We start from the raw sequence: 15,320 nt of genomic DNA, 5'->3' as shown, positions 1-15,320 counted from the left end.
TACAATGATAGATTTACGTTTAAGCGGTCGGCAGACACTTGCATGCCTTAGCTAATTTGAAGTGGACAAAAAACCTCATGCAGCATTGCTAATAACCGATGGAAAACGGATCCCATGAAATTCTCTGCCTTCAAACTATGAGCAGTTTCGACGAACGCATCGCCGATCATGGGTACGGAGTGCATCAACTTTTCTCAGGCCCCGCAGTTTGATATCAAGCCGCAACCCAGCAGAATTGTCACAATTTTTTGCCCCAGCATGTGGTCATTATCCAGACAACTCTGCTGACCTGGAAAGAGACGCTGAAAATCCGGTTCTGGAAACCATCACGTTCAGTGTTCGCGGCGCGAACACACGCACGCACCAGGTAATACATTATCCCTAGTCTATCCGCTCACGAACGGCGGCACCTCAAGTCAACGCAAGAACACACGTCACGATCAACACTCGCGGCGGTCAGACGGAATTGAATGTGTTAGGCGCCATCGTAGACAACATGTGCGGTAAATTGCTAGAGGATGTGACTGAGATCATTCACAGAACAAAAACTGAGGATTTTCGGAGAGAAAAAAACTTGATTAGCATGTGGTTGTTTATTGTAAAAACGGGTGTGTGGTCTTCAGTTTTGTCGAGTGCGGCAGTTTGGATAAAACGTTAAAAATCACACGCGAATCCTGGAAGCGGCACCAATTCAGTAGGTCGAAAAGTAACTAGCAGTACGCCAGGTTTTCGGCGGGAAACAAAGTTACTCTACGCAACAATGCAATGTTAAACGAATCCCCCAAATACGTAACACTTAGAAGCAAACTGCTCAGAGAAACTGGATCAAAAGGCGACTAAAGTTCACCTGATGAATGAAACTTCCACCTTAGAAGCCGTCATCCGAGGGGTTGATCAATATAAGTGGCCTTGTGAGATGGGTCCTGTGACGGAACAATAAGTGGCGCTATCTCTTGTCCGAGCTCGTCCGCAGCTGAATGGTCAAATGTTTGGACTACTAGCCGGGGCCTCGCGGGTTTCAGTCCTCCTAAAGTCTCACGAGATGAGTACTACTGATGATTCCCAACAAGCAGCCGTCAGTGTTTCTTGGCTCTTTCGGCGTGGATGCGTTTCGCTTACAGAACCAAATCTCCAATAAAGCTCCAAAACTTCGCACTATCAAAAATAATTGCTTTTCGTGCTCCAGTGGACTGACCATCGTGTACAGCGTTTCTGTGCAGCTTCATAGCGGTATTGAAACTCGCGAAGAAGGAACTGTTCTCTCACAAATCCAGTCCAGTTCACATTTGATTTCCACAGCGAAATTCACAAGTCCGGTATGAGCCACTGGAGAGAGACAGACGCGGTAATACAAACCTTTTGGTTTGCTTGAAACTCAAAGTTCGCGGAGCGTCGCTGTAACGGTGATTCACGGTTTGGGATCGTAGCTTTCGGGTTTCTTATTGATTCCTGTGCTCTATCTAAGCCATCTAAACGTGACTGAGTTATTATATACTCGTGAAGCCACGCCGCGTCTTTGAGTGTGATTTCTCAATCCACATTGATGTAAGTGCTGATCGTGACGACCTGAGCAGATTTAATCAAACTTGGAGCTTCTTTTCGGATCGGTTGATATCGACAAACGGATGATCTCAGTGCGCAAAAAGCGACTGTCTACAGAACATGGTTTTCACAAAAATTTGTTGATATGAATGACTGAACAAAAGATAGTCATCGGATCCATGGATTCCTGAATCGTAATGCACATGCCTTTTCTAGAAATTGGAATTGAGCGGGTTTTTTTCTGACAGAGATTGAAAAATTCCCCGACTTACACGACTAATTCAGCAAGCTAGTCTTAGAGATCTCAAAACATCTTTCGCACCATCTTATTCTGTTGCCATAATATGTGCCTTACGTGATTACGTACTTTGATTTCTGATCGAATTCTCTTCTACTCTTTATCAGTTTACACCAAGGCTGTTCTAATGTCTTTACCAGTTTAAACTCTGTTCTATTCAGGGGGGGTTGTAATAGTGCTTGCACCCTTATCTTGTTCTTTCAGTAGGCAGAAGCCTGAGAAATCATACCTGAAGTCGATCTGTCTCCTGAAAAACTCTCTCGTTAGAGCACAAAACAGTGTTTCAGGCCCATTTCACTTTTGCTTTGACGTTTGCGATTCTCATTCCAAAACTTCGGCTTTCAAGAATGATACAAAATTGCCTACTGTCTCATCTCAGGATGAAGCTTTGTTGTTATCAGCTGACAGTTAACAGTTCAGATTTCATTTGACTTATTGATTTCTGAAGCAATATGTACTACACAGAATATCAGTAGCTAATATGAAAGCGTCCGTAAGGAGTTCAAACTGAAGTAGGTAAAGCTATCACCTGCCATCTCATGCATTCGACCTTCCTGGACCGCTGGTCTACCTGGCAGGTACTTATGCGTCAGGTGATGTAGTGAACGTACGAAACTCAAAGACAACAATGTAGTCACGCACTACGCTGCTAAAGTGTTCAAAGGATCTGTGAACCAGACAAATGGTTAATAATACTTTTGGAATAAGACTAAAACTTGACAGAATTGTATGATCTGTGAGTTTGTGAAGAACAAAACCAATGTGAACTCTTGCGATGCGTCTTGCGAAACTGAGTGAAGAACAGATGCATGTTTCACAACTGGAGTGCCAGTGATCAACTTCCAAAGGTTGACGAAATCTCATGAATTTCGAAATACCACCAACGAATGCTTCAAGGTAGTGTCTTCCAAGTGAAAAAGGGGGTTCAATTTCGGAAACGCTAATTCAAGACAATAAAGTGGAAACCCAAGGAAGATTTCTTGTAAGTTTTAGTCCAATGACCGTCCTGTTTATGCGCACTAGGTCGCTAACCCGAATCTGTCCGCACAAGGAATGTTGCTGGATCTTTGCAGCTGTTTTTTTTTCTTTTCAGCAGCGGTGACGTTAGTTCCTTATCATTAGATAAAGGTCAGTCTTGATGATTCGATCGTTCAGGATGTCTGCTTGCCGGTTTCCTTTTTGTCATCCCAACAATGTATCCAAATTTATTAAAACGCTTTTTGTTGAGCAGGTGCCTGTAAATGAAGCTGCCAAGAGTGGCCTTGGATTTTAGACATTTCGTCTTCATCAGTGCGCTGATTGACGCCGTCGAAACGTTTGCAAGCGAGTTGCCGGGTTCTCCGAATGAATCCCCGGTCACCCAAGGTTACCAGAATTTCTACAGACTGTCAACATTCAATTTTTCTATTCTATTTGTTCTAAACCTTAGTCGTTTTAGGCTATGTCCGGTCGAATCGCTACCGCAGTTTGATTCATCCTCAGCACACTGCGACATGCCACGCCACCACCATTGGCAGTGAGTACGCACGCACACAGAGAGAATTGGCTACTTGCGTGCTATTGTAAGATGTCCAGGGTGATTGTGTCGGCACCCCATGAGGTTTGACACTTTGTCAGATAGCTGCGCGGTAGGGGCCGTGTTAGCAAGCGCAAAGAGCGTCGGAATGTCTACCTTCTGACCAACTAGCTCCTCACATTGCTGACGGAATCAGTGTGCAAGTCTTACAACTTCGGTGAATGGCGTTAGTCGAGTTGTCTGCATATCGATCAATAGATATGACACATTTTGAACGATGTTACTCAGTGTGAGCCGGTGGTGATGAGCCGAAAGTATCAGTTTCGTGCTTCGAATAATCTGACCCTCATATAACAGTAAGAACTGTTATTGAATCACCGATCAGTTGAAACAAATTTCAGTAGTAATACTTTTGGAATGTTCACACGAGCTTCCGGTAAATTCCAAGCAGTTTTATGGGAGACTCAGTTTACCAAGTGGCTAGGGTCATGGACTGGATTTCACTGACCCGGGGTTCGAACCCGAGAGAGGCGTCAAGGCGACTGCTGTTTAAGAAATCACAGATATTCAAAATATTAAAAAGGGCTGTTTAGAGTTAAAGACACTGTACTTCAAAGAAAACACTAATTTTCATGATAATAACACATAAGTTCTCATCAGGATCAGTGGTTTACTCGAAGATAAGGTATTATATTCGGCTCATTTACCCATTCCAATCCGGTGATGAAGGCAGTTGTGGTCACGTGACAGTTCTGCACAGCGAAAGACAATTTTAACCTCACTCGGCGTATGCCAAACTACGGGCCAGAAGCGAAGGATAGATGAAGTTACGGAACTTCCTGGATTGTACTCGTACATGAACAAGGGAGCTGATAGTGGAACCTCAAACCTGTTATCTACCGCTTCCAGGAAGCTAGAGTTATCACTGACCCACCATTGACTTTAAAATTCAATGTAGAGTCCACTGGACTGACCAATCTAATCTATCATGAATTTTAGGGATTCCAAAAGACTACCGACGAAACGTGGTCGATGTGTAGTGAGTAAAATTGGCCGTATGTCCGTTTCGCAACCAGGTATTTTTTTAATTTCCCCATCTCTTCAGAAGTGATGAATGGTGAATTTGAAAGCATTCAAGGCATCCCACATGCTTATTTCATTAGGGCTTCAACCCTCCGCTACTATTTGCCATATCACACTGAACACCTGAATTTGTCACCAAGATGCTTCGAATTCATCCTCAGTCATTGTAGATAAGTTTCATTTGTTGAGGGTGTCTATCCACAAGGTGCCAAGCACTCTTTGACAGCCCATAACCGGTTTCATCCTTCTTGTAGCTCCTCAAGCAGGCGTGATCTCCGAGTTTCCGTCAACTTTACGTTTTACTCGCGTTTGCAAACCAAGAGGGACAATTGATTGTTGGCTGTCGAAGGTATTTCATCAACTTCATTAGTCGCATGTTACTTCCATACAATATATACCAGTATGCCGAAAATCGTGCCAGATGAAGCATTAGACGGTCCTGTGCAGCACACGGTTGAAGAACTCCACCATAAATGAGAGATTCGTCCAGATTCGCTCGAGTCAAAACCAAATTGACGTGCAAATGTGAGTATTAGGTGTCTGTTGGTTCAACACTTCAATGGCCGGATAAAAACCTGGTGGAATGTAGCTTTCCCGCTCCAAACAGTTTATGATTTTCCAATCGTTTCGCGCTTTGTAGAACCACTCCCTCCAAAATAGACTGTCTCTAATTTGCCCTAAAAGGGTCGATTAAGATCCTGCTAATCAAGTGAAATTTGTTCTGCTTGCACTATTGTGTAATGATGTCTAATGTAAAAGTACTTGTACGGTGGATGCTCAAGAACAAGATCAGTTGTATCCCACGAGCAGAACTGTGTGAGTTTTTTAAAAAACATGTTAACTTATCTCGACAGTTTTCCCACAACAGATTGCTTAGGCTAGAAAAGACACGTAAATTGCGAGGACCGACACTGTTTTGAGAAGCTACTAACGCGACTACGGTGGTTATCGTTTATTTTTTCAAGGGGTATGGCCAAAAACATGAAAATGTGAAATGATTTACAGGAGAACACGAGAAGGAAGGAGACGTTTTTGATGATACTTTGCTACCATTAGGTTTTGTCATTCAGATGGAGTAACCTCCAAGTTGTGTGGAACTGTTTGATATGGGGATACACGCAGACAGACCAACAAATGAAGAAAGGACAAACAACCGGTGGGACTAGCGCATCATTTTTAGATGTTTGTCATACAGAGTCATGTGTCTAATATTTTTTCAGTGAAGAGTATTCAGCGTCATATAGACCACACAAAGCTGTCTCAAGCAACTACACAGTCCAAAATGCTGAACAAACTCAAGTATTGATTGTGACAAACTTGTCAGACTGAAGAAAACAGATACTACTACTAATTCAACGGGTGAGCAGTAAGGACGATCCTTCATAAACAGAAGGTTAAGTGTTATTCATTCATCGTCCCAGAACCTTGGATTTGCACTACCGAGATATGTCAGCAAACCGGCTGCACAGTACTGTCGTCTCCCTCTTGGTGGATGGGTGGGACGCGTATGCTTGCCGAGTGTTCCCATGTTGGTGAGTCAACCCGAACGAGATTTTGTGCGACACATCATGAAATGACCTTAATCTCTGATGCAGCCCATGGCTTCGTTGCCAAGCCCAAAAGTACATCATCGAACCGGCACTTTCAGGGAACACCTCAGGTTAGGTGAAAGAGATAGTGGTTATTTAAGACAAGTCGATTTTGGGACAACAAAGAACTGGTCCACCTCGTGTTGACTTAGTTTGTCGTTAAAGGGTTCCCCAACTGAATCTACTTTAGTGTGTTAACTTGGTCTTACAATGGCATAAAAAAGGCTGCTGTTTTAAGGCAGGTCGTCACTTGAAACTAAATGCCTGATCCAGTTGACTCTGGATAAATAGGCCATTGTTCCCTTGGACGCAGTAAATTTGTGCTTCATACCGTCGTTCGCTCACCCGGGTCGACAAGCCTACCGTCTGTCCGGTAGTCAGGCTTCACAGTATCCACGTTTTGTACTTTTTTCGCTTAAAGGAGATGATCAATTGGGGCAAGATGCCCGTCCCGTTTGACGTAAAGACTTTTCCCCAGGTGGGATTGCATTGACTAAGGCAATCTGGCAGAGTATGTCAGACTGGAATAGTCGATGGGTTTCAAAACGCCCAGTATGGAAGGTCAGTGCGTCCTCGACGGTTCTCATAAACCTGGGATAGAGGAATTTCGGAACCTTAGCTGGTCTTGCAAGCAATCGATTTCATAACTTGTATCGTGTTTACAAAACGCTTCTACGTCAGAATCCTGTAAGGTGGTGGGCTGAATAACGCAGCATCAGGGTCCAGACTTACCATCCAATGATACATTTTATATCTAGCTTGCAAAACCCGATAGGTGTATAAGATGCTCAAGGTGGAGACTGTCGACCAACACTTCGACAACCGCATTATCCATCGATTCTATCGGTTTCTCCGATTAAGTTGGCGCTGATAGCTAGGAAAAGATTTTCACCTTCCGCATACAGAAAAAGCCAGAGTGGGCGTTGCGCAAAAACCATGACGTCAGTGTTACCATCCCTCGGGTGAGGATACTGTGGAGCACAGAATTTGCGGAAGGTGTCAATCGACCTTGCTAGCTAGTAGCATTATACAGCAGCTCGCATCGCTCCCTCACCATCATGTACAAAGTTTGAAACGGCATCCTCGAGCAGATGTTGGAACCACAGTGCCACGTGAATCGCTTTTTCCATGAACCCCAGCTTCATGAAACAGCAGTTCTTTGTTACCAGTCCCTAGTCTTATGACAAACTTTAATGAATGAATAACTTCTTAAGTCGATGCATAAGTTAACCTGTTTTGACGCGTACGGCAACACACACACACAGTGAAAAAGAAACACACCTGTCTGGTCGTCTGGTTAGCTGTGCGTACGTCTTTCGTAAAGCTTGTCACAAATGCCATTATGCATGACTGGTTGATTGACCGTTCAGTGTGTGACTTGACTAAACTGTCTGCTCCAAATTGGCTCCGAGTGGTGTCTGATGATAGGTACACTTGACTCCTCCAAAACTATCACTATGAGTCACAGTTATTTATACCAAAAGGCTTCTGTAGGTACACTGAGTGTGCTGGATATGGAACAACTTGGTTTTTTTTAAAAAAAACCCACCTCATTTAAAGAATTTGGTCCGCATTTACACACATGACAGAGGGATCCTCGTGCGTCAACCAGTCCTACCCCTAGCCCAACATCTGGTCACGACTAACCAGGGCCTGCTTGATTTCTCTTGACACCTGTCAAATGAGGAGCTCTAAACTCTAAGCATGTTTGCCTATTCCGCTTGTCCAGACAAGTTAGTTTCGTGACTGTTGTCTCTCTCTACACGTGTGTTGCTGTCTCTGTCTCTCCTTCTCTCTGTGGTACACAAATTCAATCCCGTATTGACTTCCTTCAGTTCCTGTTTATGATCATCAAAACAGTCGGGTGACGACTGTACTGTGGCAATTCGTTTTATGCCAATGGTTATTTGGCAAGACGAAGATTCTTTCAACAAACGAGGAGCTGGATGACATGGCTGTATGGGCCCGACGTTGATCTGACCTACCCACCATATTGAGCATAGCCAAACTTTGATCCTAGCTGCCCGTTCTCCTTATGAGGGGAGAAGATGCCAGAAGGGGTACTTGCCTGTAGGTGCCTTTTACAGGGGCAGCCATGTACTTCGGTAGAAAAAATATTCTACGAGTTGGAAGCCAATCCTTAAGGTACTACGTGTGAAAGGCTAAGGGATGACCCTGAGCGCACAAGGCAACAAAAGTGAACAGCTGTTTTTTTAAAGAGAATCTTGATCCATCTCTGTACCGAGTAGTCTGTAGACCATCAAGAACTATACAGCTTGGCAACGGATATGTCAGCCGCAATAAGATTTCGAGTTCCAGCACTGTTCCGGAAAAGTTATTCTTACAAGTCCTGACCATATCTGCGAATCTCCACCGACACAATTAGAATGCGAGTGTTCGGCTGTGGAACAGACTTCAGTCGAAGAACGTGTCCAGACCATGTATGTCGCATGCCCTCCCTAATTATGAGTGACGCAAGCAGAGAGGTGGTCAATCTTTGAACCATCAGAGGAGTTGGAAAAAAGATTACGTGCGACTAGTTCTTCAGGATGGGGTCAGTGGGGTCCCATCGCGAGTCTTTGGAGATGCTGCAAGTTATGACCACTAATCAGTGACACTCTTGATGTCAGTTTTCTATCTAGAATGTCTGAATGTGTGTCACGGAATCTGTGCACCTCGAAACGGTTGTTTTTGGCAAGAACACTTTTTCTCTCCTTCACAAGAAGATAATGAAGTAAATCACTGTCTTGCGGTAGCGAATACTCAGTGTGGAACACTGATGTTACGCTATCGATGGCGATGACTGTGATTTTGTCACGTGATACACATTTTTACCCAGTGACTCAACGGCTTTTTGAGTCATTTAAGCCACCCGATGGGTGTTGGAAAGGGATACCGATAGGTTAACGTTATGAGTATGCTTCAAAGTAAAGTGAGCTGTGAAGCAAATGATGAACAGTTCCTCCGTTGTTAGGGCTTCACGCGATGTGCCAAATCTATTGTGATGGCCACTAGCAAGCCGGTCCTAGGCTTCACAGGACGGGAAGACTTTGAGGTATGACAAACCTTCGCTTGCTATTTTCAGCACTGGCAAACTCTGATATGGATTCGATAGATCTTGCAGTAAGCCCACGTAACCATGATCGCTTTACTATATAAGACCGAGTACAGGTACATCTTCAGTTTCTGTAACGGAGCTGTTGATTGTAGGCCTTCACTAGGTGAAAGCAAATGGAGTGATTCGAGTCCGTTCATCGCTCGCGAACTCACACTTGCATCAAAGTACACCCATTTAACAGAACAAGCGTTACCCATGCAATCTATTCTTCAGTACTGAGTCTTTCGGACAGACTAGCTTTGGAGACTCGTTAGTCTATGTTGCAGTTTGATAATTCCTTCATCGGTGCACTGGCCATCAAAATTACGATCGCATTTAACTAGAGAGCCTCTTTTAGAGCGGTGTACCGGGATTTCTTCAGAAAAGAACGCAAAAATTCACAATTTTGTTCACTCCAAAACATTGGGAAGTCAGATTACCTACGCGTGTCCCACAGTCAGATTTCACAAGCTGGTAACTATTCACCAGACCCATTAATGGAATTGGCTGTTATGTTTGTGTGTATCATTTATCAAAGACAGACAACTGGGAGGAAGCGAGTGATGGAATGTCTTCAGGAGGATTACACATCAATTCGTGCTCGATGTGGAGCAATTTGCATATGTTCTCAAATGCACTGTCTTCTGTGCCAACAGACAGCTGTTTGAAAATATATTCTGTATAACCGCTTCGTTTTCATTGTCACAGTTGACACACGGTTTAACGGTGCTGCGGATATGCAGCTGATGTTTTTAGGAGTTTAAGGGATCGAACGCTCTCTCATTCAGGAACATCTCGTAACTTTGAAAATTCACCAGACCCTATTATTTTGCGACTTCCCACTGATCTGACGCACGACAGGATGCATAGAGTGCAAAACTTTAGCACGCTGATAAGTGTCCTATGCTACAAAATTTGGAAGCTACGACCTTCAAAAATTTCACAAACTTTTGGGACTAGTTGATGACCTAAGTAAAACAACGCTCAATGGCAAGGATGAAATAGATGCTGGGAGGTTCTTGTAGATGATCTTCAACGCGTGGTCACTTTGGCATGGAGGAAACCTAGTGACGGACAGTTTTTTTGTACCCAAACCACTCCATCCCGATTCTATTCCATCTGCAATTTGCAGGTGTCCTTTCCAATTTCGCTTCCGGCAACTAACAAAAACATCACGAACGTGAGATTCAGTTGGGTTCCAGGTGAGTCTCTCGAAAAACCAAATTTGTTTGCAAATGTGTGTATATGAGCTAATTTCATGCGATTTGGTTTCAAGTAGAACATACGGTTGGCGGAAACTCGGGGACCGAGCGCCTACCTGGTGAGCCCCAAGAAGGGCGAAACCGGTCGTGGGCTGTCGACGGATTCTCAGCAACCTTGTGGGTAGTACATTACAAAGATAACAAAAATCCTGTTTGGATGCCTAGTTGCCAGACCGAACAGGAAAAAACCTGAGGAGCCCTACAAAAGAGCATATCATGTGTAAGCATCATGGCAAGCCAGTTGCCAGCTACCTCTGTCACCAAACCAGCTGTTCAAACTTATCAGTCAACCCGAGCGATTGTCGCTCGCGTTAATCAAAGTCAATTATGCAGTGACATGTGGCGCAGCGGTGCGTCGAACTTTTCCGTAATAAACCACTGATCATGTCATCTTGATAGGTGATGAAACCCTTCCAATTGGACAGTCTAGCTCAGAGTACAAGTCAACACCCAGGATAAAAATGGTGATCCTCACTGAAAATAATTTGAGGGCCAACGGTGCGTTCAAGTTGATGATCTGTTTGCCTTCAATAAGTTGGCAACTGAGGGTAACATCGTGAAGAAATCGGAAAACGCAGTTGTGCATTAAAGAATGGTAGGCATCTTACGCCGCAAGCGAAGAGAAAGGTGAGAACCAAAAGGTATAGGCTTGATCTAGACAAATGTTACTAGATATCAAGTGGCATGTTTCCCCAACTCCTTTAGTTGGTTTGGTTGAGCTGCATACCTACTGACCTGTGTGAGGAAAAAGACCACGCTGAAGTCCCGAAATGTTCAACGAATCCGAATGTATTCTATCTCCATAGCTTCAGGTTGGCACAATACACGGGTCCGTTACCTAGCATTAGGCTCACCTGTGTGTACATCAATGTCATAGTTCGACAGAAGGACAGGCTAGATTACATACCCTGTCCCAAGTGGTTGTATTCTGAGCGAAAATGATCTGAACAAGACCGTAATTAGGGAAATTAACTCATTTGCATATCGATTTGTCTGTGCAGTGGAGACTCAGCTGAATTCCAGATGAACCTCTCTTCAATGGTATCCATTAACTGAATCTGCTGCCTGATATCTTCTTGAAGCGACGCTACCCATAGGATGACTAAAGAGGGTATTCAGTAACCGCATGAGTAGTGTTGCATCAAGAAAGGTCATAGTTGATACATTGGTGATCAGATATTGTAAAAGATGGGAAATCTTGGAGTAATTTGATTATTTTAATGAGTCACATGACTAAATCAACAAGGAAGGACAAGGAATACCCCACGAAGTATGACTTACCATCTCTATTCATTCCCACCTCTAAGCATTTTTTCAAGCGACATGCTCGACATTGGTTTCGGTGAGACTTGTCCACTCGGCATCCACCGACAGCAGTGGATAGCTTGGTTCCGTTGGCAGTTCTATTCTTGCAGGCATACTGACGATTCCTCCGAATCGAACGCTAGATATTAGAGAAACGAGAGACAGACCGTTGCAGAATGAATCGCATCGAACAACAAATGGTCGTCAGCAGGGTTGAAAATAAGAGAACACTGTCCAGGTCTTTTTGTGCCTACCAGTCAAGTAGGCCGATCAAATAAAATAGGATGAACATCATACCACCCCTTCGCCTCTCCGTAGTTTCTATCTGTCCATCTCTGTCCAGGCCCGCCCCCTGCTAAGCATGGTAATCATTTTGAGAGGTTGTAACAAAAGCCTGCGAACGATTCTCAGTGACTCAAACTTGCCGGTGAACGACACCATCATGTGGTTGACACAGCCGGAAAGCTGAAGTGCTTTTTTTCTCTCTCGCGTAAATGTAGAGCTCGGGGTGATAGACAGCTCAATGATTAGACTGACTGACACGTTTGACAACCACTCTGTCTCTCTCTGTTAGTTTGACACCACGGTTCTCTGAGCAACTCCTTTCCCAGGCGACTGTGACCCACTACTGGTACTACTTGCTACAAACAGCTGTCAAATTCTCGAACCCAAATAGGGCGGGGGGCAGGTGTGTTGAGATACAAACAATAACAAGCGACCTTACATCGCATCTGAAGTGGAATGACATTCCTGTAGGTAGCTCATCGTGGCGACCGATCAGATATAGATGCTTATCGTTCGTTCATTCGAGTGGTTTTTGTCCTTGTTTTTCCGCACGACAATTGCACTCTCGATGGCTGGCAGAAAAACCTCCGCCGGTTCCAGCATCCTTTTGATCAGTGCATTCAAGAGGGCGGGAACCTAAATGAGTTCCTTCGCTGGGGGTAGTTTCACCTCCGGTAGCTCTTTATCCCAGAATTTAGGTGATTTTTCCGATGATTAGATAGTAAAGCTTTTGAAATGATTGTTTTACGACAAGACAACCATGTGTGTTCCAGCCTTTAAGCGAGATAGCTGATGATCAGACACACTCGCTTGTAGATTACATTGGTCTCTCATTTATGAGTTGCTTCGGGTGAGTACCTCCATGCTAAGTGCAAATTAGTGTAGTGCACCAGGTGCCTACACATCCGTGTTCAAGGCTGACTATGAGCTGAAACACTCTTCAGCATACTCTTCAACCGCAGGTTTCAGGTTCGGATCCCTTTCAAGATTACCAATATACGCACTGTCGACGACTCACTAAATGACCGAAGCGGCTGTTTTGGAAATCCTGAAGCAGGCAGAAAAAAATTTTCTATTTCTAATCGAACTCTTGCACAAGTTGTTTTAAATCACCGAACAATGTAGTCGGTACCGAGTTTGTGATTGGACACTCAACACTCACCTTGAAAAACCCGGCACAGCTGATCACAGTTGATGTTCCACAGACGTACGGAGACATCCGATTCATAAAATAAAAGGGGAATAATAAATTAACTTTGTATTTGTTCTTTTGGTTACTTGTTAAGAGTAAACTCCGTGTGACACGTGATCTAACAGCTCTGTCTACAGAGCTTCGAAAAAGTGGTAAGCGGAAAACGCTGTTCAACAAATTGGTTTGTCCTCGGTAAGCCGTGTAAAAATGCGGGTCTAAGTTCATCTCCTGAACCAAGACGAAAATAATCTGTGTCAGGACATATATCACGATTCCGAAATACTGATTATGTCAGGCACGTGACTGTTCCCCTTACGGTCTTCCTTGTCCAAGTGAAAAACCCAGAAGCCGTTTCTAGATGGTGGAACATTGGATCTCAAGAGTCACAGGCGATAGTTGAACCTGTAGCCTATTGGAACTGCGTGACCATCAGGCAGTGTGATTGACTCGTAACAAGAATACGCCAATACCATCCTTCGTTCGAGTGATTGCCGTCACTACATCCAGTTCTGCCTGTCTGCTCCAGGGGAAAGTTCTTGGCTTCTCGTCAGTGAAACTATGAACGTGACTTTAAATGTAACTGCGTTTTGGGAGTTTTGCGGTCCAATAGGTCTCCATGAATAGTGGTTCAAATTTCATCAGGAAAATAGTGTATGGGGCCGCAACTACAGGTGAATTCCGTAAAGATGACACTGGCGTTTGGATCGTGTGCATCGGTATGACCCTTGAGTACGCCCCAATACTCAATAGATCCACTGTATACATTCGGCATTTGGGGCCACGCTTATACTTTGTTTAAGTGGGCTAACTAATCATGGTAGGTAGTCATACACAGTACTGTTATACGCTTCATAATTGTCACCCGTTCCGAGGTGTTTTGAAATGAAGCCGTGAAAATTTCTATCTGACCGCAGCTAACTTTCGAATGGGGGTCTATCTGGAGTGCCAATCATGAACTAAAGCCTGGACATCTTTTCGCCTGATGAGTCTCATCCGGTTTGGCTGCACCTATCGATCATCTGGAATGTTCGTACACCTTACAGAAACTGTTCAACTGATCACTCCGTTCATCGCTAAACAGGGCGAGTGCATGACTGCCCCAACACATACTCGACTCCTCCCGATTCTCCCCTCGTTCACTGGATAGCCGGTGCTCTTCATTTGACGGTCTCATGCGCCAAAAGTTATATCCCCACTGAATGCAGCCGTTCCAGAATAAAATGGACTGCAAATATTTAGGTCAACACACTAGAATCTCCCGCCGAATCTCTTTTAACACATCTGTGCTTCCACTACACCTAGCTACTTTGTTATTTATTTATTTATTTATTCGTTTATTTATTTATTTATTTATTTATTTATTTATTTATTTATTTATTTATTTATTTATTTATTTATTTATTTATTTATTTATTTATTTATTTATTTATTTATTTATTTATTTATTTATTTATTTATTTATTTATTTATTTATTTATTTATTTATTTATTTATTATAGGTGTTTTCTACTGAAAGAAAAGCGTACCACCAGGTCGGCTTGGACTGCCAACCGTGATCTTTCGGCGTGCCTCAGATATTGAGATAGCGTGCCTCTATCTTGTTCGGGTGATGAGTCATTCCGTAATTTGACCCCTGTGACCATACCAAGACTGACCTCGGGAAATGTGAACTGTTTGTACTCATGAGAGAAAGCAGTGCACTTTGAAATCTTCGATGATTAGGTTATGAACTGTCTTCTCCGTGGCTGAGGAACTCACCTAATTGTTGAGTATACAGAAGGCATACAGACAGAGTGACTTCAGACTCAGCCGAACGACGAGGCTCACCAGTGGGTGCCGTAAAAATGCGATTGTACTCAACCCCCCTCCCATTGACCGCATGCAAAGAACTGTACACACGACTTACCCATCACAAGCGTAGATACCGTAGTGCTTGCCAGACGAGTGATCTTTGCACACACGACACGGAATGTCCAGGAGTATTCGAGCTGCGAAAGAACGGAGGCAAGTGACGTAGAATCAGCGACAGAGGTGAAAGCAAGAGACCTAGGATGGTAGTGGTGGTGGTGATTGCTAGACAAACAGCAAGTTCCAAACAATAACTTTAGCCGACACCGCGTAGCAATTCCGTTGAGGGATTGGCCTGCCATA

The 15,320-nt window shown here is 43.9% G+C and overlaps 2 protein-coding genes across 2 annotated transcripts in view; both read right to left on the bottom strand.

Annotated features, from left to right (window-relative positions):
• Window positions 1-11,542, bottom strand: part of T265_10517 (hypothetical protein) — a gene marked incomplete at both ends in the record, with an annotated part of 11,698 nt that extends 156 nt beyond the window's left edge. Inside the window, 4 exons of the mRNA XM_009176908.1 lie at window positions 4,064-4,225; window positions 6,921-7,036; window positions 9,941-10,026; window positions 11,441-11,542. Coding sequence (XP_009175172.1) covers window positions 4,064-4,225; window positions 6,921-7,036; window positions 9,941-10,026; window positions 11,441-11,542 — 466 coding nt within the window. The remainder of the gene's footprint in view (window positions 1-4,063; window positions 4,226-6,920; window positions 7,037-9,940; window positions 10,027-11,440) is intronic.
• Window positions 11,543-11,614: 72 nt separating this feature from the next.
• Window positions 11,615-15,157, bottom strand: T265_10516 (hypothetical protein; the record flags this gene model as incomplete). The annotated part of the gene is made up of 2 exons (XM_009176907.1): window positions 11,615-11,790; window positions 15,076-15,157. Coding segments are annotated over 2 exons (93 nt in total), but the record flags the coding sequence as incomplete, so codon positions are not given.
• Window positions 15,158-15,320: the final 163 nt, after the last annotated feature.

The sequence above is a fragment of the Opisthorchis viverrini genome (assembly GCF_000715545.1).
Source record: "Opisthorchis viverrini unplaced genomic scaffold opera_v5_373, whole genome shotgun sequence".
Lineage (NCBI taxonomy): Eukaryota > Metazoa > Platyhelminthes > Trematoda > Opisthorchiida > Opisthorchiidae > Opisthorchis > Opisthorchis viverrini.
Note: the sequence above shows the minus strand (reverse complement) of the source record. Positions and strands in the feature narration are given on the sequence as shown.